We start from the raw sequence: 26,337 nt of genomic DNA, 5'->3' as shown, positions 1-26,337 counted from the left end.
CCTCCAATCCCCTGCCTGCCTGCCTGTGACTCCCTGCATGTCTGTGCTCCTCTGTGGCATGCCTCTGTTGGAGCTCAGCAGGCCAGTGTTGGGCCTGCACGGATGGCTGCAGGGATAGCATTAGGGTTAATGGGCTAGATTCCTGCAGAGGTCATCCCGGACGCGTTAATGTATGCGCTCGTGATAGTGTTGCTTTAGATTTGCTGTTTTACTTAATGCGTTCACCACCAAAGCCAGTAGAAGAGTGAAAACAAGCACAACAATATGACAAATAAAGGAATATGCATGATAACATGATTTCTTCAGCATGTAGTAATGACTGAATTACCTTTCACACCTTGAATGGATTCTCAACAATGTGCTTGAAAACCACAGCCTTGAATTAAAGCTATTATTACAATCACACCTCAACAAAGAACAATATCTCCCTGTTCCCTTCACACAAATCCTCTTTTCCCTCAATTCCTCCTTCAGAAGGCACCAAATGGGAAAAAAAGCAATATGATGTGAACTCCCACAGGTAAACGGCTTCAAGATACATTGTCAATTTTTCACTGGGAGGAGAGGAGAGGAATCATAAAAGGCACAGAGAAACAGTTAGACTTCTTGCATAAGTAAGTGGAATTTTCTCCTCTCTGAAGAGGAATCACAGCAGCAGTGGATTTGTATTCACTCTGTGTGAGCCTCAGCAGACACAGGACTTTGAACTAGTTGAGAGACTGAATGTACTGCACAGATTTGAACACAGGGGAAAGACACTATATTGAAGCATATTTAAGTTACAGATGAGATATAGGTTCTAGATATTGGATTTGAAGTAACACTATGTATACTGAGGCTCACTGAGATTATAGTGCGGCTTTGAAGCTTTCTGTCTTAGGCAGATTTTCCCCAGACGATTCAGATTCTGATCGTCTTAATCACCTTAGGGTTGAGATAATAACTTTAAATTACTGTGATTTCATGGTGAATTGCTTTGATCTGGAGAGACATCTTTAACCCTGCAGAGTTTAACACAATTGTCATTTGAATACCATCTGACATCTCTGACACATTTAGTCAAACACACTCATATATTTGATCCAAATGACTGGATCTCTAATAAGGAGCAGATGGCAGATTTCAGTTTGACGTCTCCTCCCATCTATAAGAACCTGCTGCTAGAGCGTGAAAGTGATACAGTGTCTAAGGACAAGCAGATGCAAATCACTCATGGCTGATAGCAGTATAACCTCACAGAGCTGAGCATGATAAACCTTATCCTCTCCAGAGATTAATGTAAAGACACTCCAAACTTAGGACTGCAAGCTACAGTTGTGCCCTGTGCTGACATTCATGACAGCGTTTTCTGTTCGATGTCACAAGAAAAAGGAGTCCGTTATTTGAGGCTTTTTGTGAAAATCAATATTTTTCATACTTCTTTCTGTGTCAGATGACGTCACCCCCCAGCAGATATTCCATTTTGAGGAGGTGTTGATTACTCATAGACCTCATATTGCTCTCATGGGTGCTCTCATGATGGAGGATAGATGTGTTTTTGCTAATTAAATGAACACCATTTTGCTTTTCAAATACAAATATTAAACCATTTTGGCAGATGCAATTAAGAGGTTGTTTCTCATGCACAACTTGTGAGACTTTTGCCTTAATTGCGGTGTAAGTGTGACTCCATTCCTATGTGATCATTATGTCAAGTCAAATTAAATTAAATTCAAAACTAAAAATAATATTCTAATTCACGATCAAATTATCTCCATCTTGGTGACTTCTTCCATCCACGGCCAATTTAACAAATCATTTAAAGAATCGAGGAGTCCCACTTAGTCCTACAACAACCATATAAATCCAATTATGCATTAACAGCAAAGCAATTGGCCTAGATAATCACTTGAAAATAACATTCGCTGCAACTGTTGCCGGGGGCAAAACATTTGTTGAGAGACCAGAGAACACAAAATTCCCCAGTAGTACATAAATAGATGTGGGGATTTAGGTTTCCCTCTCTCTGCTCTCCAATCTGTATAAATCTGTAATTCAGATAGAAAAACATGAATAAAAACCCTAATAAAAGGTAAGTTTATGGATCTGTCAGTAAAGACCGTAATGATAAAGAAGTACATACTAATGTTTATCTGTGACATTACCTGCTTTGTTTGTAGGTCTCCAGTTTGTGACCCCTCAACTGGATTATTTTCCCATCTGCACCCAGGAGCCAAACACAGAACAGCACAAGAACAGCATCCACCTGCATGGTTCACATTCCCCAGAGGACACACCGCTCCTGTCAGTCAAAATCTTCTCCCCTCTCCGGCGGTGAGCGGCGTTCCTTCCTGAGATATTTCCCTCTTCAGCATCGGTGCTGATGAGAGGGAGAACACACACACACACACACACTCACACACATACACACACAGCCAAGCAACAACAGCAGCTACTCTCAGTTATTCTACAGCAGAGTGGAAAACATCCTACGGTGCTTAATCTCCACAGTGGGAAAAGCAATTTTGACTAAACCCATAAATCCTTGAACGTCAGATGGTACAGATTTGATCCCTGCAGCAGCGGATGTGCCTGCCTCTCTGTGCTCTGCTGTGCTCAGATACGCTGTGCTCTGATGCGCTCTACTCCTCTCTGCACCGCCCAGAAACACCAATTCTCATAATGATGCAGCGTGCTCATTTGTGAGGTCAGTGGTTTGAGAGATGCAGAAAGGGGGCTGTCAGTCTCTTTATCTGGCGTGGGAGAATGTGGGATGATAATGTCTGACAATGATTGTTCATTTGTTTTCTTGGTTTCCTGCTGTGGTTGTGTTTTTGTGTTTTTTTTCCTCGGGGGAGATAGGAGTTTGGAATCTTCATAGATGTTTCATAAAGTACACTACATAGACACACACACACACACAGGAACACACAGGCACACACACACTCTCTCTCTCTCACACACACACAGAAACTTACAGAATTTAACATGACATATTACACAAACAGAGCAATTCCCCCTTAACCTCTCTTGACACATGTGGACCCATATAATAACAATAATGCCACTGCTGCTATTTATTTGTTTAAAGTGCCTTTTCTCAAACTTAAAGTTGCTTCCCAGATCAGCAGCAGCAATAAAACGATATATACATTTAGACATACATTTAGGTTTATTCCCTTTTTCCATGGAGAGCTTTGGGGTCGTGAACCTTTGTTGTGTGAAGCCCTTTCACCCATTGTGTTTGTGATATGCGGCAACATAAGTAAAGCAAGTAAACTTTGATTTGACATTGAATTTTGTCTAGATTTTTTTCCATATCATCTTCAAAACTGTGAAAGTACTTAACCATGCAACGTATCAACGACCAGGCAGAGATCACAAACTGTCTGGTGAAGGACATCTTTATTATGCTAATACCAATGATTCATAGGCTAATTTATTCATTATTGCACAGTGATAAATTGACTCACTGTGCTGCGTTTTGAAATCTATTTTAGTGAAGCAAAGCAGAGAAAAGTGCTGGGAAGATTAAAGCTAAATATTGACAGTAATTTATTTAAGTTTGAAGACTAAACCAATTTTATTATTTCCCTCCCAGTGTAATTACGCTCATTTAACATTTGCAAAACAAAATTTTGTCGTGAATAAAGTTTTTAAAAAAGAAAAGAAAAGAAAAAAAAGCGCTGCCCTCTAGTGGGTATTACCGTCCTGAGTTTAGCCTGTCTGGTGCTTCTTGCCGCCGCACTGTAATACTGCACTTCATGTCTTGACCAATCGAATGTGTTACGTGGAGTTGATATTAGAGGAATAATATTAGGAGGCATGCTTGGGTGTGGGACATGCCAAATCCCTGCGAGTGAGACGAGATTTAAACGAATATCAATCGATAGGTATCCCTGTAAGTCTAACATCAGGGCGAAGTATGTTCTCATTTCACTGTTGTCATTGGTTGAAGTGGTACTGGCGCGGCTTTGTAAATTCGTCAGACGCTAACTTTCATGCGGTTTGACTAAGTATTGTTTCAGCGATCGTATTCATAGATGCCACCTGACGCATTAAAAGACAAACAATAATGAACATAGAGTGATCGGGTTTGTTATTTTTTTGTATTTATTCATGCTTTTCCGGTTAGCGCTCTCCTAGCCTCGCGCACTAGTTTGTCAGTCGTTGCTAGCAGACTCAACTCTTCCAAGATGAGCTTCGCGCGGGAGATAAAACGTAAGTTCACACAATCTTAGATGGCGATGATGTCAACTGTCCTCAGTTTAGACTTACGTGTGTGTGATTCCGCCTCAACAGAGCTGCAGAAAGCAAAAGGCAAAGCTCAGAACAGCAACAACATCAGAGAGGAGGCGAACATCTGCAATCAGCTGGGAGAGCTGCTGTCCAGAAACGGTAAAATTACGTAAATCTGTTATGATATTAGACTGAGGAAAGCATTTATCATAATTAATACACATTTAAGAACGTGATATAAACTTAGATCAGATCTGTTTCAGGCTCAGGAATATTTCCCAGATGATGTAATATATAAATAGATGAAGGATCATTTCTAACAAGATATCAAACTATGTACACATAACCTTTTGAGCTTGATTAAAGGTTCCATTGCTCAAGATCACACACATCAGGGGTTGCGGTTGCAAGTTTATTGTTGCCCGTCTGGTCGTCTTGCTTCTCAGGTGACTATGAGGCGGCCATTCAGGAGCACCAGCAGGAGTTGTCTCTCTCTGAGGGGCTGAACGATGTGATCGGACGCGCTGTGGCACATCGTAAGATAGGAGAGTGTTACGCCGAGATGGGAAACATCGAAGCTGCTTTGAAAGTGAGATCATTTCCCTCCATCTTTCCATCTTTCCAAATCCCCTCCTCTTCCTCCTTACTTACACCATTGTCTCTTTCTCATCCCTTCTCCAGCACCAGCGATGTCATCTGGATCTAGCTCGTTCCGTTCGAGACCATGCTGAGGAGCAAAGGGCGCTGGCCACTATTGGTCGAACTTTCCTTTTCCGTTACGAATCAGATCAGTCGAGGAACAGTTTAAAGCAAGCAGAGGACGCCTTTAGAAAGAGCCTCGCCATTGTGGATGACCGACTTGAAGGTGTGTATGTTTGCCTTTCAGTGATCCCCAGGGTGTTTGCCTCTCTTAGATAAGGCTGCTTTGCTCTAACTCCTCATTTCTGTCTCTGTACTCCAGGCACCGTGTCCCAAAGAGAGATCAGTGAGATGAAGGCACGGCTCTTCCTCAATCTGGGTCTGGTTTGCGATCATCTTGGGGAGTCCAAACTATGCAGCGAGTTCATCCGACGCAGTGTCTTCATAGCAGAGTAAGAACATTCTCCACAGACAGGCTGAGGACCTTCATGGTTGCATCTTCCTGTGTTGTTAATCATTTGATCTCCTTGTTGCTTCAGGAAGGGCCAGCTGCTGGAGGATCTGTACCGCGCAAACTTCAATCTGGGCAACATCTTCTTCCGTAACGGGCAGCGTTCCAATGCTGTGCGTTGCTTGGAACAAGCTAAGGAGTGCGCCAGGAAGATCAAAGACAAATTCAGTGAGAGCGAGTGCTTCAACTGTATTGGTAAGGTAAGAACTCCAGTAAGATGTCGGAATAACAGGCCGGCTGCAAACGTTTACTCAGGCACATGTGTCATCTTCTATCCTAGCATTTTTAACGTGTAATTTTGCATAAGCGTTGATGTGTTTCTATGGTTCCTGTCCACAGGTGCAGCTGTCTCTGGGTGACTTTGTAGCAGCGAGACGCTCCCTGAAGCAGGCTCTCGTATTGGGATCCCAACAGCCACTGGACAAACAAGCAGTGAAGAAAGCTTTTAGATACGGTAAAAAAGCTAAATTGTCTCCACTCAGTCCTGTCCATTACTTTGATTTGATTAGTTATTAAATTTTTTCCGAACGGCTGATTGGATATTTGCCTTTTTCCTTACTTTAATGTCACAGCGGACCAGGGCTGTAAACTTGAAGATGCGGGGGAGGATTTGGGTAAAGGCCGAAGCTCCCATGAGGCCGTGCAGCTGGCGGAGAGGCTGGGTGACCTTTACTGTAAGGTCGGCTGCTACGGCAAAGCTCTGGATTCCTATCAAACTCAGGTAAGAAACATAAACACAAACCTCACATCTCCTTTTGTTTGATCCATTGTGTTTTACAGTTTTGTGAGTTTTGTCTTGACACTAGAATTTGATGATGAAGTTGTATTTCTGGTTGATGTCGAGCAGCTAACAGGAGCGGTGGCATTGGGTAAGCCTGGCAGAGAGCTGGCTGTCATCCACGTGTCCCTGGCTGCCACACACACTGACCTCAGGCAGCACAGCAAGGCAGTGGAGCACTACAGACAGGAGCTGCTCCTCAGACAGGGGAGCCCGGCTGAGGTAAGCACGGATCCCACCCACAATTACACTTGCGGGTACTTTAAATACAGAATTATTGAATTTAACCAACTCTGAGCTTATTTTAAATGAGTTCCACGAGTTTTAATACATAATTTTTCAGCTTTCAGACCTTATAAAATTTCCCTTCACTGTCCATCATTTGAAATTGATCTCCTTTATGTGTCTGGATCAGGAATGTAGCACGTGGCTGAACATCGCAGCAGCTCAGGAGGAGAGCGGAGGTGCGTTCGAGGATGTGGACGACGGCTACAGTGCGGCCTTGGGTTGCGCCCAGAGTGCCGAGCAGACCAGGCTGCAGGTGAGGTGGCATTCACATGAGAATGGATGGAGTGAATCCGTTTAGAATAAAGGGTTTCTTCAGCATACACACACACATTTTAGTATAGTTGGTTACTTCCTGTCCCTCCTGCTATAGAAGCGCGTGCTGAGGCTTTGGCTGGCCGCCCAGAGACGGAACGGGTCGCCAAACGTGGACGACACCGAGGCCAGGCTGCGAGAGCTGTGCACCTCAGAGGGCTGGAGCGCAGATGGCAGCGAGGGCGAGGAGGACGAAGAGGAGGAGATGGACAACAGTGAACCTCTGGAGGACAGTGACATCGCACTGTCAGACTCCGGTAAGCTGCGGGAATCATCTTAACCAGTCAGGAACACGTTAGAGGTGAAATTGAACCGCTTACGTGATCGTCTCCTCGTGCTTTTCAGATGATGATTTCGAGGGATATGACAAGATGGTGTCAGGGAGGAGGAAAGCAGGAAGGGTGAGGAGGAAGTCAGGTTCTTATTGACGGAGAAAGAGATCTTTGCATTGCACACTACACCTTCTCTGTTTGATGTCTCCTGTCCCTCCTTTCTCCACCTTCATCCTTTAGTGGAATAAGAGGAATGAGAAGGGTGAGACGTCTCTCCACAGAGCGTGCATAGATGGAAACCTGAAGCAGGTCCTTTATCTGGTGGAACAGGTGAGAGATAAGAGCTTAAAATGGAGTTTGGAAGCTGGATAATCTCAATCTCATTTTTCCCCAGTATGTTTGATCATCTCCTAATCTATCCCAGGGTCACCCGATTAACCCCAGGGACTACTGTGGCTGGACCCCCCTGCATGAGGCCTGTAACCATGGTCACTATGGTAAATAACCACTTTTAGATTGTGTTGGAAAGCACCAAAACAAGAACGCTCCTCACTCTCTCTCTCTCTCTCTCCTGTTCCATCCAGACATCGTGGCTTTGCTGCTGGAGCGTGGCGCCAACGTCAACGACCCCGGCGGACCCTTATGCGAGGGCGTGACTCCCCTCCACGATGCCCTCGCTTGCGGCAACTTCACGGTGGCGAGGCTCCTGATGGAACGCGGGGCTTCCGTCACCCAGTGCAATTCCAAGGTGTGTGTGTTGACAGAATGCACCTTTTTCTCTGTATTTTTGTCGCCTGTTGTCGCTCTCTCACCGCTCATGTCCTTTTAGGGCGAGACTGCCTCGGATACCCTGAGGCACTGGCAGAGGACGTACAGCCGAGACTTGGACAAGGACGCCAAACAGGAGTGTGCGGCTACAGAGAGATTGCTTAGGAAAGCTCTAGCAGGAGGCGGTGAGAGCTTCAAATCCTCATCCCATACACAATCAACGTCAATCCTTGTCAATCATCAGCCGTCTGTCCTCCTCCTCGTCTTCCTCTCACATCATTGTTTTCTCCCCCACAGTGCCCGCCGCTCCGGCCCCAGCCAAGCCTTTTGACGCCCTGCAGGATAGCCAGTTGTTTGACGCCGAGAACTCCGAACCGTTGGAGTCGGAGTCAACTGGAGAGCGCCGGCCGTCCAGAGGTGATTGGCAGCGGAGCCAGGCGAACGCAGTCCCTGCCAGCCCCAAAAGGTGGCAGTGTAACGGTTTAACACAGCGGCACAGAGCCAGAGGGACAGAAGCTGCTGTTCTCTATGGGGTAAATGACCTTCTGTGCGCTCATGACGACTCTGCGGTTTACATTCCATTGCCTTGATTAAGATGTTGCAGAACTTTCAGAGAACTTTAGTACAGATTTATATTTTTTATGCACGTGAGCGATGCTGGAATTACTGAGGTCGAAAGTTCACACTTCAACTTTTGAGGGGAAATCGAAAGTTGAGGTCAGGCCGATTGTTTTTGTCGGCAACTTTTTGAGTGTTTTCCAATACACGATCCAGACCCAGAGTTCATTCTTCTCTCTGCTGGTGCTTGCTCTGCCTCTGCCGCTGCGTGTCGTGACTCCAGCATCCGGCCAGCATGTGGGCTCAGCTCCTTCATGCCCCCCCCTCCCTCCCTGCAGGGCGGTTGTATTGATTTCCCTGCTCAGCTTTATAAATGCGTCACAGCGTGTAAGACAAAACCCACAGGCCAAAATAACATCGATTTACTTTTATTTTAAGTTACAAGGCTCTGATTTGAGAACATGTACGAACTGAGCTACGGGCTGTAAACACAGAATATAATCCAGCTACTTCAAAGATGGGAACAGACTCAGTTGTTTCTTCTACTTTCTTATTCTGTTTACTTGTCCTTCACGTTTACTGTTTCTGGTTTAGGTATTCACTTTATTGTTGTTTTTTATAGAATAACAGCAGCGGTTCAGATGACGGCGACTCTGATGGTGCCGTCAGTCCTCTCCGTCCGGTCCGCCCGAGAAACAGTTTCCCAGCAGACCCGAGTCAACAGGAAGTTGTGCCAAACAAGGAAGCCAGCTCAGCCCCCAACTCAGGTCAGGAAACCACCAAGGACGGCAGAGTGGCTTCTGTCTTTGCGGGGCAGGAGTATCACAGCGCCATCAGAGGTTTAGGCAGCGCCAAAACCCGACTGCACGGCCTGACGCAGCAGCCTCAGTTCTCCAGCACGCCGGCGGTTTCGTCCGGTCACAAATCGGCTCTGGTTCCCGAGGAGGAGTATCTGGCAGATGATTGGCTGGACGATGAGCTGCTAGATATGCAGCCGAAGAAGAAGAGGAGGATTCGCGTGGAGCCCGATGGGATGAGAGGGGAGGGGGGCGTGGCCTCATCTTCAACAGCCACAAGTCAAAGCAGACACACTGACGCATTTGGTCGAGGTGAGGCCTAGACACACACACACACACACACACACACACACACACACACACACACACACACACACACACACACACACACACACACACACCGTACAGCCAGATGGGAGCCAGATTTGTTTGGCAGTGTTTACCTTCATCTTTCAGGTTCGGGCTCTGGAGTTCCGTCCTCTTCCAGCAGGAGCTTCTCTCTGAGAAAGAACGGCTCGTCCAAACCTCACCAGATCAAAATGACTCACATGCCTGGGATGGTCAGGCTGGGCCGACGAGAGGTCAACAGGTCACACAGCCCCATCATCACCGATGAGGACGACCTGAGAGCGGACACGCCTTCGCCACCGCCGCACATACACACTGTGCAGGTGGGAGAACCTCTGGAGTCGAACACGAGCCGGGTTTCTTAACTGAAAAACCATTGGTTCAGCCGGTCTGTTGTGAATACGGTGGTGTTTGTTCTGTTTGATTCAGGCTCCGGCTCACACACTGGCTGTTCCCATGCCCGCGCCGTTGCCTCCACCAATTAGAATGAGGGTCAGAGTTCAGGACGACGTGTTTCTCATTCCGGTTCCACAAAGGTCTCCATGTTTTCTCCTTATTTTCTTCTTCTTTTATCTACAGCAGGATTGTTTAGTGTATTGTAGTCATGACTCAGGCTTGTAACGGGTCGTTCTGGGTCGTTCTGGGTCGCTCTGTTCCAGCAAGGCGGATTCCTGCACGGTGTCGTGGCTGTGCGAGCAGGCGGCCCAGCGCTACTACCAGAAGTGCGGCCTTCTGCCTCGCCTCTCCCTGCAGAAAGAGGGCGCTCTCCTCTCCCCACAGGACATGCTGCTGGATGTGCTCCACACCAACGAAGAGGTGAGGGCCAGTTTGAGGACGGACATCATGGCCCAACACCTTTTTGAACGACGGATGGGTTTTATTCTTAAGGTTAACAGTGTGTTTTGCTGCAGGTTCTGGCTGAAGTCTGCTCCTGGGATCTCCCTCCTCTCCCTGAGCGCTACAAGAAAGCTTGTCACAGCCTGGCAGTGGGTGAGGAACACACACACAGACACACACACACACACTCGCAGAGACACACACTTATTGATAATAAAACACGAAGAGTGACATGTTATTCTCTCTCTCCCCCCCGTAGACGAGAACAAGCGTGTGACCCGTCTGTGTGAGGTGCAGGATGGGAGTTCCTCCGTGTCCATGTGCGGCCTCAGCTTGGCGCCTTCATCCCTCAGCCCTCTTCTCCGTGCCCTCAAACTACAAGCCAGCTTGACTGAGCTACGAATTTCTGGCAACCGTCTCCGCGACAACCTTCTCCCCGAGCTTATCGCCACAACCGTGACGATGCCTCGGCTTCGCCTGCTGGACATTTCGGCCAATCACATCACGGGCCAGGGGCTGGAGAAGGCTGCGAACGCCTTAAAGGGACAGAGTCATCCTGCGTTTCCGGTAAAGCTGGTCGACTCGACTTTTATTATTGTTGCTGATTCTTTGTGCGTTTGAGGATGAGCCAGTCCCGTTTGTGTTGCTGTCAAAATAAAATTTTTCACTTTTGCAACATTTGTTCCACATTTAAGGCTTTATAAGAGTAAATATAAGAGACCACAGCCCCTTCAAAGCATCATACTTGCTTCTCTGCACCCTTATTCTCATTTTTGCACTTTTTAACTTAAGTTCCAGCTTATCGACACCTTGGGTGCGACTTCCCACCAGAGTTCCCAACCCAACCCTACATTTTCCACTGAGTCACACAGACGCACCGAAAAACACAAATGGAATGACTGAACCATTCCTCCAACTGTGTGAAGCTGTGAAACTAATAGAAAATTATCTCACACACTTTCCTACTCCACAGTGCCTGGAGGAACTGGATCTCAGCATGAACCCGCTGGGCGACGGCGTATCTGAGTCTCTGTCCTGTCTGCTGTCCTCCTGTCCTCTGTTAGCCAAGCTGTCCCTGCACGCCTGTGGCCTCACCGCTCGCTTCCTGCAGCAGCATCGCCTGCTGCTGGCTGCTGCCCTGACAGGTAGCAAGAGTCACAAGAGGCACAGATTCAAGCCATGCGTTTCCTGTTTCCGATCATAGCCTAGAGTTGAAAAAATGATACTTGTCTACATGTTTTGATTGATAGTTTACTAATGATCATCCTCCTGTACTCCCACAGGCACAGGACACCTGAAGTCAGTCCGTCTATCCCATAATGCACTCGGCTCCACAGGCTTTGAGCTGGTGCTGAAGACTTTGCCGCTCCGCTGTCTCACACACCTCGACCTGTCTGCCGTCCGCAGTGGGCCCGCTGATTTTCCTGCACTTGAACACCTCACCAAAGTGCTGTCACAGGTACACACACACACACCGGTTAAAGTATCTGGAGCAGCTGATGTGTGTGTATTGGTTGACTTGAGTGTGTTTCTTCCTTGTAGGATGAGTGTTCATTGACCCACCTGAGCCTGGCAGCAAATGGACTCACAGACAACAGTGTGGCCGCATTAGCCAGGTGTGTGTGGCGTCTGTCCGTCCACTGGGACATGTGTGTGTGTGAGAGATGGTGTATGATTTGTGATATAAGGTACAATGTTTCGATTATCGCAGTGAAAAGGTTTTTATTCCGGCGTTTCCTCGCCCTTTATTGCCCTCTGCAGCTGTTTGTGTCTGTGTGTGTCTCTGTCCTCTCAGGTGTTTGCCCTTATGTCCCACGCTGGTGTGTCTGGATCTGTCCGCGAATCCGTCTGTTACCTCAGCGGGGCTTCACACTATCACAGTCTCTCTCAGGGAGGCACGGCGACCTTTGACCCTTCTAAACCTTCAAGGTACAGGTCGCCTTTGTGTCGGACATAAACGGCAGCTGAAAAGAGAAAAAGAAAAGAAAGAAGCTCATCAAAAATGCCTATAAATGAGTTTTAAGAGACTAAAGCGTTTTGACTTTCTGCTTGCCGCTTTGCCCTCAGGTTGCCAAATCTCTGGTCCCTGGGACAGCACAGGGCTGGAGGGTTTGTCAGAGCAGGTCAGGGATCTCCGCCTCTGCTGCCAGGGGCTCAACAAACTGGACCGGCAGGCCTTAAAGCAGAGCTGGGGTCGCGATCCCACACGGGGACACTTCCTCGACCGGAATACCAAGTGCCTGATTTCTGCCGTCGGGTCGTCATGAGGAGGAGAGGAGTCAAACCTCTTTGTGTGGAATTTGTCCTTTAGTAATTGCACAGAATTTTGTCTCTGTTATAAAGGTGCTACTCGTGAACATTTGGTTGAATGAGCAGAGATTGTTTACTTTCAAACAGGGGAGGAAACAACACTCCAATGTACAGTTTATAGTTTATTGTGTTATGTGTTATATGCTTTATTTATGTCTACACCTATAAGTACTAGCTTGATTTAAAACAAAAAATTAAAGCGACTGATGATGCTTTTGTGTTTCTGTGGCAGGTTTGTACTTATTCCATACAGATGGAGGATTCCATATGGTTGCTATGGTTACGCAAATGCTGAAATCCTATGATTCAACTGAAGTATGCGTAGTGCTTCATGCTTAGTAGTGTGTAGTTGGTGATGTTGGGTTTAGTCGGTGTGGCTACAAACGGTCTCACCTCCTTGACCTAATGACCGAAGAGAGAGATGCAAACGTTGGAGGTTTTGCAAAGTTGTGGTTAAACCAATCTGAGTCATAACCCAACTTATATGTATGTAGTGTAAAGTAAAGCACACTTAGGGGTGAGTGTTATCGGTGGCATATGTGCATCCCATAATAATATAAACGTATTTTCTCACGTCCTGTTTCTCAGAAGCTTCATTCTTCTTCTTCTTCATTCTTCCATCTTCATTTATACCTTAATACTGTATTTTTGTATTTCTAGGTTGTTATTTTGAGTTTTAGTGTTTTGTCTCGACATCAACCTCAAACTTTGTATGTTTGTGGACAAGAAGTGTAGGAACTCACTTCCTTTTAACATTTTCTAACCTGTGGATTGGATATTGCTCAATTCAATAATTCAGTGTGTCACATTAAATGGTAAACAATAATAAAGCTTATGAACACCTCAAAACCAAAAACAGGCCTTCAACAGCTTTGCAGGCTTAAATCTAAGAGACGGTGTGACCCTGCATGAGATACACAGGTGTAGCAAATGGATTTCTTAACATTGCAAGATAGAACATTTTTCAATTTCAACACTCATTTGTCATTTGAGTCCCATTATAGAATCCCACCTGGAAAAGCTCCAGTCTGCAATATCAATTAAAAACTACTTTCCTTTGACACCGAACAGGAATTGTATTGAACACATACAAGGCTAAATTAAAGAAAATATGTCAGGATGAAGTGGTTCTGTGTCACGTCTGTTCTCTCTTTTTTGATAGCCTGTCTTTTTTTATCAATTGTATTTAATTTCATTATTTGTTATTCAAAAATAATAATTATTTTATTTTATTTTTTATTTTTACTATTTACTAACTTGAAAATAAGCTTTCATATTGCTGCTTTTGGTTTAAACTAAATTTATGTTGCAAGAAAAATGGTTTGAATTGGCTGTCATGAGTTCATGTGTTTATAGAGCTTATAGAGGAGTGTGTAATGTTAGCACCTGTGTTTACTGATGGACAAAGGATGTTTTGTTTTGTTTTTGCAATTTGTTTTTATTGAAGCGAACATTGTACATGACACGGCATACAGTTGTAGGATATTGTGGAGATAGTTTTTTATATAGAAAGAGGGGAAAGAGGAGAAAGAGAGATAGAGAGAAAGAAGGAAGGTTGTATTATCACTACTATTGTTGTTGTTAAACTTTATACATAGACCCTGGGGTAGAGTACAAGTAGATTGGAATTGCAATGATGTCATAGGGTACATACAGTTTTTACAGGATGATGTCAAACAGCAATGTAGGCTAGTACAAATCACATCATAGGTTGTGATAGAGAGAAAGAGAGAAGAGAGAAACAGAAAAAGAACAAAGAGAGGACATCCCACCCAGAAACCGCACCCAACCCCGTAGTCACACAACCCGTCCTGGCCCGCCTGGGATGTAAAATAAAATGAATAAATGAAAATGAATAAAAAGGAACTGTTCAGTGTTCTGGTCATCAGTCAATGGTCTGGCAAAGGATGTTTGTTAATGATAGACTGATACTTAAGTCATCAAAGGAAGTTTATTGATATTGATTTTACATTGATGCAGAATTGAAATCTTTAAGACATTTCAAGTTAATGCATGGAACAGAAGTCGGGAGTTTGGTTTCAAATGTGGAACTGGTCGAAAAACTCCTTCGGCCTAAAAGCAGTAAACAAAAACAAAACAATCACAAATATATTTGAGAGGGATTGTAAAATAACGTGACAGTAAAACGGTGGAAAACTCACTTGCAGGCCTTCATGTTGACACAGATGGTCCTCACGTCGTCAGTGGTGGTGAGCTCTTCAACCATTTCTTCGAGGCGTTTCTGCACGAAGCTGCGACATTTTGATTTTAAGAGGCCGATCTGGTTGCAGACACCCTTCAGCTTGGATGACACTTGCTGCGATGGACGTTTTACACAAGCAACCTTTTAAATTCAGCATTGAATGACTTCACTTTGCAACAACTCTGAATTTTGCAGCGTTGTTACTTTACCTCAACTGTAGAATTATCACTGAGCTCTTTCTTCACCTTGTTCAGAGCCCACTTGCAGGCCCAGCACAAACCTGGAAGCTGCAAATGAAGGCGACAGACATAACTGATCATCTTCTCTGGTCATGTGATATGTGGATATGCCCGCTCGTCGCTGACTTACCTTAGACGCTTCCAGAGAGATTTCATCATTCATGTCTTCCTGGTCACTGTCGTCAATCTCAATGCATCTCCCGTAGACAGTCCAGACTGTGACGGAGAATTGTGAGATTCAAAACATCACAGAAACGGTCTACAAAATCTGATTTAAGATGTAATCAAGAGAATAGAAGAAGTGTATGAGGCAGTGGAAAACATAGAGCGATGTCCATTCTAACACATCAAAGCAGAGAATCAAACACACAGAATGTACCTGAACATGTCATCAGAAAGCACAAGAGGAGTACAGGAGGCATTTTCATCACAGCAGAGTTCTGAGCTAGCGTCTGAGTGTGTGTGAGTGTGTCTGTGTGTGTGTGTGAGTGAGTGGCTTTGGTTCCACGGCGGCTTTTAAAGGCGAGAGGTGACCTGAAATCAAACCACAACAACGTGCTCGAGTGGGATGAGCCTCCTACCACGTAAAGTAAGGTCGAGCTTACTGGCAGCTTTCAATTGTGAGAAAAGGTGGCAGCTCTGTATATGTGCCATCTTCATCCCTCTTCATCCCTAATCTGAACAGGCCTTGTAGTTTGTGTGTTGTTTTTCCATTTCTGGACTGAGTCTAACAAACCCAAAACCCAAATCTTACATCAACTCTGACCTTAGCCTCGTCTCGGCTGAGGATCTGGGTTTGCATACAGCTGTACAGTATACATGTGAGCGGGCTGAGAAAGAAAACATCATTTGGTTGATCTAATTTGCATTGAATTGAATTGAATGAAGCATATTTCTTCAATAGGACAGCACGGTTGGCTTTGCATTCATCTTTTGTTGTTTCTGAGAAGCTTCACCACAAAACCCCTCAAGTTTCACTGGTGAGAAGTGTCATGTCAGTCAGTGTCCTGTGTGGTGTCGGCTCTTCCATCTTCATTTATACCTTAATACTGAATTTTTGTATTTCTAGGTTGTTATTTTGAGTTTTAGTATTTTGTCTCGACATCAACCTCAAACTTTGTATGTTTGTGGACAAGAAGTGTAGGAACTCACTTCCTTTTAACATTTTCTAACCTGTGGATTGGATATTGCTCAATTCCATAATTCAGTGTGTCACATTAAATGTTAAACAATAATAAAGCTAATGAACACCTCAAAACCAAAAACACGCCTAAGAGACCATGTGACCCTGCATGAGATACACAGGTGTAGCAAATGGATTTCTTAACATTGGAAGATAGTCCCATTATAGAATCCCACCTGGAAAAGCTCCAGTCTGCAATATCAATTAAAAACTACTTTCCTTTGACGAAGAACCGGAATTGCATTGAACACATACAAGGCTAATTTAAAGAAAATACGTCAGGACGAAGTGGTTGTGTGTCACGTCTCTCACCTCCTCTGCAGCCTGGCCTGTTCTCTCCAACGCATTGGTTTTTACACTGGGAGGGAAAATCCACAGTGTGGGTCTTCAGAAACCTCCAGGGCTCAACAATATCTACGAATACACATTACAAACCATATAAACACACACACACACACACACACACTAGTTTCACCTCATGTTGTCACTCAGAACCCAAAGCAGAGCGATGCACACAGCAGGGATCATGGTCTTCATCATGACACTTCTGTCAGCTCCTTTTCCTGTGGCCCTTAAAGCTTCTGCAACAACAAACGCATGCATTGTAAAAAAAAAAAGAACAGAAGACATTCACCTACATAGAAACATATACAGAATAATTGATATCATGTACTGTATACTCACTCATTATTGAGAGCGAAGTCAAGCTTACTGGCAGGTTTGGATTGTGAGAACAGGTGGCAGCTCTGTATCTGGAAATGAATATTACCACATACTGTAACACTCCTGCTCATTCTCACTTTTCCCTCTCACATTGTCCATCTGCATCCCTAATGATGCAAACCTGAACCAGGGGATGGATGGATGGATGGATGGATGGATGGATGTTTTCTGAGGCCACAACACACAAAAGTGAATTGTTGATTTTGAGGGTGGATTGATCTTCTGAGGTTGCTTCATTTTGTCCCTGCAGCAAAAGTCAGTGGAGAATTAAAGAAATGCACCACCACCACCACTTGAATGCCACCTCATCCTTCCTGCTTCACAACTCGTGAAACCGCAGTCACAGTTTATGCATCTTCTCACGCGCACTTGTGAAAAGGAAAATGCTCGCCACCCTTTGAACAGACTAAAGCTTGACTCGTGGCTAATGGCCCACTTTTAGATTCTTAGATTCTGAACTCGATCTTAAGTCTACAAAAACACACACCCATCAAACCTACCAGACTCTCTGTGTCAAATGTCATCAGCAGGGCTTCATGGTCAACATCCTCTGTTTCTTTGAATTCCATTTTTACCTTTCACAGTAACTTAAATTTATATATTCAACTACACGTTGAATATATAAATACTCTCACTGATAAAGACTGAGCCTCAGATTTGCTACCACTGGTGACCCCTTACACACAGGTCACGGTTCAATGTTGTTATTTCCAAGCTGAAACCTCACTTGAATAATAGAACAATGCATTTTCTTTTTAAATTCTAATCTCTATAAGAACTGGCAGCTCTGTTATTCTTCTTATTGAAATGATTCCAGTGTATGAGAGTTTGAGAGTGGCTTCAAAACAGAACCCCTTAACCTCCTTCAGGCAACTTTCCTTTGTCATTTTCCCGTATTTGTTCTTCATTAGTTCGGCGGCTGTTTTAATCCACAATCTCATATAGCCGATGCACCATGAAACAACCCCAACAACAAGCCCTCTTTGGATCGCTCTCATGATGAGCTGCTGCACTGTGTGTGTGTGTGTGTGTGTGTGTGTGTGTTTCTGTCATAAACCTACAGGGGGTGTTACAGCCAAGTGTTTGAGGCCTGCCGGAGCCCCTGCAGTGTCGGCCTGCTGTATGTCATTACACAGACACAGAACAGGAAAATGGGGAGACACTTTTTAAATAGCAAAGTGGCTGCGATTGTCTGATCTCCTGTGCTTCCCCTGCAGCGGCCATTCAGACATGTGAACAGCTGCTTAATGATGTGCTGAAGCCTTTTGAGTGTGCAGGCAGACGCTCTCTGTCCTGGCAGAAGACAAGCGGTGCAGATTGTTCCGTCATCTTCATTTATACCTTAATACTGTATTTTTGTATTTCTAGGTTGTTATTTTGAGTTTTAGTATTTTGTCTCGACATCAACCTCAAACTTTGTATGTTTGTGGACAAGAAGTGTAGGAACTCACTTCCTTTTAACATTTTCTAACCTGTGGATTGGATATTGCTCAATTCCATAATTCAGTGTGTCACATTAAATGGTAAACAATAATAAAGCTTATGAACACCTCAAAACCAAAAACAGGCCTTCAACAGCTTTGCAGGCTTAAATCTAAGAGACCATGTGACCCTGCATGAGATACACAGGTGTAGCAAATGGATTTCTTAACATTGCAAGATAGAACATTTTTCAATTTCAACACTCATTTGTCATTTGAGTCCCATTATAGAATCCCACCTGGAAAAGCTCCAGTCTGCAATATCAATTAAAAACTACTTTCCTTTGACACCGAACAGGAATTGTATTGAACACATACAAGGCTAAATTAAAGAAAATATGTCAGGATGAAGTGGTTCTGTGTCACGTCTGTTCTCTCTTTTTTGATTGCCTGTCTTTTTTTATCAATTGTATTTAATTTCATTATTTGTTATTCAAAAATAATAATTATTTTATTTTATTTTATTTTTTATTTTTACTATTTACTAACTTGAAAATAAGCTTTCATATTGCTGCTTTTGGTTTAAACTAAATTTATGTTGCAAGAAAAATGGTTTGAATTGGCTGTCATGAGTTCATGTGTTTATAGAGCTTATAGAGGAGTGTGTAACGTTAGCACCTGTGTTTACTGATGGACAAAGGATGTTTTGTTTTGTTTTTGCAATTTGTTTTTATTGAAGCGAACATTGTACATGACACGGCATACAGTTGTAGGATATTGTGGAGATAGTTTTTTATATAGAAAGAGGGGAAAGAGGAGAAAGAGAGATAGAGAGAAAGAAGGAAGGTTGTATTATCACTACTATTGTTGTTGTTAAACTTTATACATAGACCCTGGGGTAGAGTACAAGTAGATTGGAATTGCAATGATGTCATAGGGTACATACAGTTTTTACAGGATGATGTCAAACAGCAATGTAGGCTAGTACAAATCACATCATAGGTTGTGATAGAGAGAAAGAGAGAAGAGAGAAACAGAAAAAGAACAAAGAGAGGACATCCCACCCAGAAACCGCACCCAACCCCGTAGTCACACAACCCGTCCTGGCCCGCCTGGGATGTAAAATAAAATGAATAAATGAAAATGAATAAAAAGGAACTGTTCAGTGTTCTGGTCATCAGTCAATGGTCTGGCAAAGGATGTTTGTTAATGATAGACTGATACTTAAGTCATCAAAGGAAGTTTATTGATATTGATTTTACATTGATGCAGAATTGAAATCTTTAAGACATTTCAAGTTAATGCATGGAACAGAAGTCGGGAGTTTGGTTTCAAATGTGGAACTGGTCGAAAAACTCCTTCGGCCTAAAAGCAGTAAACAAAAACAAAACAATCACAAATATATTTGAGAGGGATTGTAAAATAACGTGACAGTAAAACGGTGGAAAACTCACTTGCAGGCCTTCATGTTGACACAGATGGTCCTCACGTCGTCAGTGGTGGTGAGCTCTTCAACCATTTCTTCGAGGCGTTTCTGCACGAAGCTGCGACATTTTGATTTTAAGAGGCCGATCTGGTTGCAGACACCCTTCAGCTTGGATGACACTTGCTGCGATGGACGTTTTACACAAGCAACCTTTTAAATTCAGCATTGAATGACTTCACTTTGCAACAACTCTGAATTTTGCAGCGTTGTTACTTTACCTCAACTGTAGAATTATCACTGAGCTCTTTCTTCACCTTGTTCAGAGCCCACTTGCAGGCCCAGCACAAACCTGGAAGCTGCAAATGAAGGCGACAGACATAACTGATCATCTTCTCTGGTCATGTGATATGTGGATATGCCCGCTCGTCGCTGACTTACCTTAGACGCTTCCAGAGAGATTTCATCATTCATGTCTTCCTGGTCACTGTCGTCAATCTCAATGCATCTCCCGTAGACAGTCCAGACTGTGACGGAGAATTGTGAGATTCAAAACATCACAGAAACGGTCTACAAAATCTGATTTAAGATGTAATCAAGAGAATAGAAGAAGTGTATGAGGCAGTGGAAAACATAGAGCGATGTCCATTCTAACACATCAAAGCAGAGAATCAAACACACAGAATGTACCTGAACATGTCATCAGAAAGCACAAGAGGAGTACAGGAGGCATTTTCATCACAGCAGAGTTCTGAGCTAGCGTCTGAGTGTGTGTGAGTGTGTCTGTGTGTGTGTGTGAGTGAGTGGCTTTGGTTCCACGGCGGCTTTTAAAGGCGAGAGGTGACCTGAAATCAAACCACAACAACGTGCTCGAGTGGGATGAGCCTCCTACCACGTAAAGTAAGGTCGAGCTTACTGGCAGCTTTCAATTGTGAGAAAAGGTGGCAGCTCTGTATATGTGCCATCTTCATCCCTCTTCATCCCTAATCTGAACAGGCCTTGTAGTTTGTGTGTTGTTTTTCCATTTCTGGACTGAGTCTAACAAACCCAAAACCCAAATCTTACATCAACTCTGACCTTAGCCTCGTCTCGGCTGAGGATCTGGGTTTGCATACAGCTGTACAGTATACATGTGAGCGGGCTGAGAAAGAAAACATCATTTGGTTGATCTAATTTGCATTGAATTGAATTGAATGAAGCATATTTCTTCAATAGGACAGCACGGTTGGCTTGATATTTGCATTCATCTTTTGTTGTTTCTGAGAAGCTTCACCACAAAACCCCTCAAGTTTCACTGGTGAGAAGTGTCATGTCAGTCAGTGTCCTGTGTGGTGTCGGCTCTTCCATCTTCATTTATACCTTAATACTGTGTTTTTGTATTTCTAGGTTGTTATTTTGAGTTTTAGTATTTTGTCTCGACATCAACCTCAAACTTTGTATGTTTGTGGACAAGAAGTGTAGGAACTCACTTCCTTTTAACATTTTCTAACCTGTGGATTGGATATTGCTCAATTCCATAATTCAGTGTGTCACATTAAATGGTAAACAATAATAAAGCTTATGAACACCTCAAAACCAAAAACAGGCCTTCAACAGCTTTGCAGGCTTAAATCTAAGAGACCATGTGACCCTGCATGAGATACACAGGTGTAGCAAATGGATTTCTTAACATTGCAAGATAGAACATTTTTCAATATCAACACTCATTTGTCATTTGAGTCCCATTATAGAATCCCACCTGGAAAAGCTCCAGTCTGCAATATCAATTAAAAACTACTTTCCTTTGACACCGAACAGGAATTGTATTGAACACATACAAGGCTAAATTAAAGAAAATATGTCAGGATGAAGTGGTTCTGTGTCACGTCTGTTCTCTCTTTTTTGATTGCCTGTCTTTTTTTATCAATTGTATTTAATTTCATTATTTGTTATTCAAAAATAATAATTATTTTATTTTATTTTATTTTTTATTTTTACTATTTACTAACTTGAAAATAAGCTTTCATATTGCTGCTTTTGGTTTAAACTAAATTTATGTTGCAAGAAAAATGGTTTGAATTGGCTGTCATGAGTTCATGTGTTTATAGAGCATATAGAGGAGTGTGTAACGTTAGCACCTGTGTTTACTGATGGACAAAGGATGTTTTGTTTTTGCAATTTGTTTTTATTGAAGCGAACATTGTACATGACACGGCATACAGTTGTAGGATATTGTGGAGATAGTTTTTTATATAGAAAGAGGGGAAAGAGGAGAAAGAGAGATAGAGAGAAAGAAGGAAGGTTGTATTATCACTACTATTGTTGTTGTTAAACTTTATACATAGACCCTGGGGTAGAGTACAAGTAGATTGGAATTGCAATGATGTCATAGGGTACATACAGTTTTTACAGGATGATGTCAAACAGCAATGTAGGCTAGTACAAATCACATCATAGGTTGTGATAGAGAGAAAGAGAGAAGAGAGAAACAGAAAAAGAACAAAGAGAGGACATCCCACCCAGAAACCGCACCCAACCTCGCAGTCACACAACCCGTCCTGGCCCGCCTGGGATGTAAAATAAAATGAATAAATGAAAATGAATAAAAAGGAACTGTTCAGTGTTCTGGTAATCAGTCAATGGTCTGGCAAAGGATGTTTGTTAATGATAGACTGATACTTAAGTCATCAAAGGAAGTTTATTGATATTGATTTTACATTGATGCAGAATTGAAATCTTTAAGACATTTCAAGTTAATGCATGGAACAGAAGTCGGGAGTTTGGTTTCAAATGTGGAACTGGTCGAAAAACTCCTTCGGCCTAAAAGCAGTAAACAAAAACAAAACAATCACAAATATATTTGAGAGGGATTGTAAAATAACGTGACAGTAAAACGGTGGAAAACTCACTTGCAGGCCTTCATGTTGACACAGATGGTCCTCACATCGTCAGTGGTGGTGAGCTCTTCAACCAGTTCTTCGAGGCGTTTCTGCACGAAGCTGCGACATTTTGATTTTAAGAGGCCGATCTGGTTGCAGACACCCTTCAGCTTGGATGACACTTGCTGCGATGGACGTTTTACACAAGCAACCTTTTAAATTCAGCATTGAATGACTTCACTTTGCAACAACTCTGAATTTTGCAGCGTTGTTACTTTACCTCAACTGTAGAATTATCACTGAGCTCTTTCTTCACCTTGTTCAGAGCCCACTTGCAGGCCCAGCACAAACCTGGAAGCTGCAAATGAAGGCGACAGACATAACAGATCATCTTCTCTGGTCATGTGATATGTGGATATGCCCGCTCGTCGCTGACTTACCTTAGACGCTTCCAGAGAGATTTCATCATTCATGTCTTCCTGGTCACTGTCGTCAACCTCAATGCATCTCCCGTAGACAGTCCAGACTGTGACGGAGAATTGTGAGATTCAAAACATCACAGAAACGGTCTACAAAATCTGATTTAAGATGTAATCAAGAGAATAGAAGAAGTGTATGAGGCAGTGGAAAACATAGAGCGATGTCCATTCTAACACATCAAAGCAGAGAATCAAACACACAGAATGTACCTGAACATGTCATCAGAAAGCACACGAGGAGTACAGGAGGCATTTTCATCACAGCAGAGTTCTGAGCTAGCGTCTGAGTGTGTGTGAGTGTGTCTGTGTGTGTGTGTGAGTGAGTGGCTTTGGTTCCACGGCGGCTTTTAAAGGCGAGAGGTGACCTGAAATCAAACCACAACAACGTGCTCGAGTGGGATGAGCCTCCTACCACGTAAAGTAAGGTCGAGCTTACTGGCAGCTTTCAATTGTGAGAAAAGGTGGCAGCTCTGTATATGTGCCATCTTCATCCCTCTTCATCCCTAATCTGAACAGGCCTTGTAGTTTGTGTGTTGTTTTTCCATTTCTGGACTGAGTCTAACAAACCCAAAACCCAAATCTTACATCAACTCTGACCTTAGCCTCGTCTCGGCTGAGGATCTGGGTTTGCATACAGCTGTACAGTATACATGTGAGCGGGCTGAGAAAGAAAACATCATTTGGTTGATCTAATTTGCATTGAATTGAATTGAATGAAGCATATTTCTTCAATAGGACAGCACGGTTGGCTTGATATTTGCATTCATCTTTTGTTGTTTCTGAGAAGCTTCACCACAAAACCCCTCAAGTTTCACTGGTGAGAAGTGTCATGTCAGTCAGTGTCCTGTGTGGTGTCGGCTCTTCCATCTTCATTTATACCTTAATACTGAATTTTTGTATTTCTAGGTTGTTATTTTGAGTTTTAGTATTTTGTCTCGACATCAACCTCAAACTTTGTATGTTTGTGGACAAGAAGTGTAGGAACTCACTTCCTTTTAACATTTTCTAACCTGTGGATTGGATATTGCTCAATTCCATAATTCAGTGTGTCACATTAAATGTTAAACAATAATAAAGCTTATGAACACCTCAAAACCAAAAACACGCCTAAGAGACCATGTGACCCTGCATGAGATACACAGGTGTAGCAAATGGATTTCTTAACATTGGAAGATAGTCCCATTATAGAATCCCACCTGGAAAAGCTCCAGTCTGCAATATCAATTAAAAACTACTTTCCTTTGACGAAGAACCGGAATTGCATTGAACACATACAAGGCTAATTTAAAGAAAATACGTCAGGACGAAGAGGTTGTGTGTCACGTCTCTCACCTCCTCTGCAGCCTGGCCTGTTCTCTCCAACGCATTGGTTTTTACACTGGGAGGGAAAATCCACAGTGTGGGTCTTCAGAGACCTCCAGGGCTCAACAATATCTACGAATACACATTACAAACCATATAAACACACACACACACACACACTAGTTTCACCTCATGTTGTCACTCAGAACCCAAAGCAGAGCGATGCACACAGCAGGGATCATGGTCTTCATCATGACTCTGTCACTTCTGTCAGCTCCTTTTCCTGTGGCCCTTAAAGCTTCTGCAACAACAAACGCATGCATTGTAAAAAAAAAAAGAACAGAAGACATTTTCCTACATAGAAACATATACAGAATAATTGATATCATGTACTGTATACTCACTCATTATTGAGAGCGAAGTCAAGCTTACTGGCAGGTTTGGATTGTGAGAACAGGTGGCAGCTCTGTATCTGGAAATGAATATTACCACATACTGTAACACTCCTGCTCATTCTCACTTTTCCCTCTCACATTGTCCATCTGCATCCCTAATGATGCAAACCTGAACCAGGGGATGGATGGATGGATGGATGGATGGATGGATGGATGGATGGATGGATGGATGTTTTCTGAGGCCACAACACACAAAAGTGAATTGTTGATTTTGAGAGTGGATTGATCTTCTGAGGTTGCTTCATTGTGTCCCTGCAGCAAAAGTCAGTGGAGAATCAAGAAATGCACCACCACCACCACTTGAACGCCACCTCATCCTTCCTGCTTCACAATTCGTGAAACCGCAGTCACAGTTTATGCATCTTCTCACGCGCACTTGTGAAAAGGAAAATGCTCGCCACCCTTTGAACAGACTAAAGCTTGACTCGTGGCTAATGGCCCACTTTTAGATTCTTAGATTCTGAACTCGATCTAAAGTCTACAAAAACACACACCCATCAAACCTACCAGACTCTCTGTGTCAAATGTCATCAGCAGGGCTTCATGGTCAACATCCTCTGTTTCTTTGAATTCCATTTTTACCTTTCACAGTAACTTAAATTTATATATTCAACTACACGTTGAATATATAAATACTCTCACTGATAAAGACTGAGCCTCAGATTTGCTACCACTGGTGACCCCTTACACACAGGTCACGGTTCAATGTTGTTATTTCCAAGCTGAAACCTCACTTGAATAATAGAACAATGCATTTTCTTTTTAAATTCTAATCTCTATAAGAACTGGCAGCTCTGTTATTCTTCTAATTGAAATGATTCCAGTGTATGAGAGTTTGAGAGTGGCTTCAAAACAGAACCCCTTAACCTCCTTCAGGCAACTTTCCTTTGTCATTTTCCCGTATTTGTTCTTCATTAGTTCGGCGGCTGTTTTAATCCACAATCTCATATAGCCGATGCACCATGAAACAACCCCAACAACAAGCCCTCTTTGGATCGCTCTCATGATGAGCTGCTGCACTGTGTGTGTGTGTGTGTGTGTGTGTGTGTGTTTCTGTCATAAACCTACAGGGGGTGTTACAGCCAAGTGTTTGAGGCCTGCCGGAGCCCCTGCAGTGTCGGCCTGCTGTATGTCATTACACAGACACAGAACAGGAAAATGGGGAGACACTTTTAAATAGCAAAGTGGCTGCGATTGTCTGATCTCCTGTGCTTCCCCTGCAGCGGCCATTCAGACATGTGAACAGCTGCTTAATGATGTGCTGAAGCCTTTTGAGTGTGCAGGCAGACGCTCTCTGTCCTGGCAGAAGACAAGCGGTGCAGATTGCTCCGTCAGATGGCATGCAGATCAAATGAGGTAAAAGCAGCAAAGCTCGCTGATGTGTGTGTGATGGAGGAGGTGAAGAGTCCACGATC

The 26,337-nt window shown here is 43.5% G+C and overlaps 4 protein-coding genes across 4 annotated transcripts; 1 reads left to right on the top strand and 3 right to left on the bottom strand.

The window, feature by feature from the left end:
• The first annotated feature begins 3,932 nt into the window (after positions 1 to 3,932).
• Positions 3,933 to 13,149, top strand: tonsl (tonsoku-like, DNA repair protein). Its single transcript, XM_076157278.1, has 28 exons — positions 3,933 to 4,200; positions 4,282 to 4,377; positions 4,665 to 4,807; positions 4,900 to 5,083; positions 5,180 to 5,309; positions 5,397 to 5,568; positions 5,708 to 5,822; positions 5,941 to 6,089; positions 6,216 to 6,368; positions 6,562 to 6,687; positions 6,805 to 7,003; positions 7,092 to 7,147; positions 7,259 to 7,348; positions 7,443 to 7,515; positions 7,603 to 7,766; positions 7,848 to 7,971; positions 8,084 to 8,319; positions 8,967 to 9,453; positions 9,598 to 9,812; positions 9,919 to 10,025; positions 10,149 to 10,305; positions 10,401 to 10,479; positions 10,586 to 10,893; positions 11,300 to 11,471; positions 11,610 to 11,785; positions 11,869 to 11,942; positions 12,122 to 12,255; positions 12,394 to 13,149. Exons 1-28 carry the CDS (start codon positions 4,176 to 4,178, stop codon positions 12,591 to 12,593), a joined length of 4,344 nt encoding a protein of 1,447 aa, XP_076013393.1. The 5' UTR covers positions 3,933 to 4,175; the 3' UTR covers positions 12,594 to 13,149.
• A 1,419-nt stretch (positions 13,150 to 14,568) lies between these two features.
• Positions 14,569 to 15,559, bottom strand: LOC143006233 (antimicrobial peptide NK-lysin-like). The gene is made up of 5 exons (XM_076157591.1): positions 15,458 to 15,559; positions 15,209 to 15,294; positions 15,049 to 15,126; positions 14,799 to 14,953; positions 14,569 to 14,709 (listed from the first exon to the last, which is right to left on the bottom strand). The coding sequence occupies exons 1-5, from the start codon at positions 15,504 to 15,506 to the stop codon at positions 14,676 to 14,678; spliced, it is 402 nt and encodes a 133-aa protein (XP_076013706.1). The 5' UTR covers positions 15,507 to 15,559; the 3' UTR covers positions 14,569 to 14,675.
• Positions 15,560 to 19,629: 4,070 nt separating this feature from the next.
• On the bottom strand, positions 19,630 to 20,620 carry LOC143006234 (antimicrobial peptide NK-lysin-like). Its single transcript, XM_076157592.1, has 5 exons — positions 20,519 to 20,620; positions 20,270 to 20,355; positions 20,110 to 20,187; positions 19,860 to 20,014; positions 19,630 to 19,770 (listed from the first exon to the last, which is right to left on the bottom strand). Exons 1-5 carry the CDS (start codon positions 20,565 to 20,567, stop codon positions 19,737 to 19,739), a joined length of 402 nt encoding a protein of 133 aa, XP_076013707.1. The 5' UTR covers positions 20,568 to 20,620; the 3' UTR covers positions 19,630 to 19,736.
• Positions 20,621 to 22,486: 1,866 nt separating this feature from the next.
• LOC143006200 (antimicrobial peptide NK-lysin-like) lies at positions 22,487 to 23,492 on the bottom strand. The gene is made up of 5 exons (XM_076157552.1): positions 23,376 to 23,492; positions 23,127 to 23,212; positions 22,967 to 23,044; positions 22,717 to 22,871; positions 22,487 to 22,627 (listed from the first exon to the last, which is right to left on the bottom strand). The coding sequence occupies exons 1-5, from the start codon at positions 23,422 to 23,424 to the stop codon at positions 22,594 to 22,596; spliced, it is 402 nt and encodes a 133-aa protein (XP_076013667.1). The 5' UTR covers positions 23,425 to 23,492; the 3' UTR covers positions 22,487 to 22,593.
• Positions 23,493 to 26,337: the final 2,845 nt, after the last annotated feature.

The sequence above is a fragment of the Genypterus blacodes genome, unplaced genomic scaffold (assembly GCF_046128005.1).
Source record: "Genypterus blacodes isolate CSIRO-AG114 ecotype Tasmania unplaced genomic scaffold, CSIRO-AGI_Gbla_v1 ptg000073l_1, whole genome shotgun sequence".
In the NCBI taxonomy this organism is placed as follows: domain Eukaryota; kingdom Metazoa; phylum Chordata; class Actinopteri; order Ophidiiformes; family Ophidiidae; genus Genypterus; species Genypterus blacodes.
Note: the sequence above shows the minus strand (reverse complement) of the source record. Positions and strands in the feature narration are given on the sequence as shown.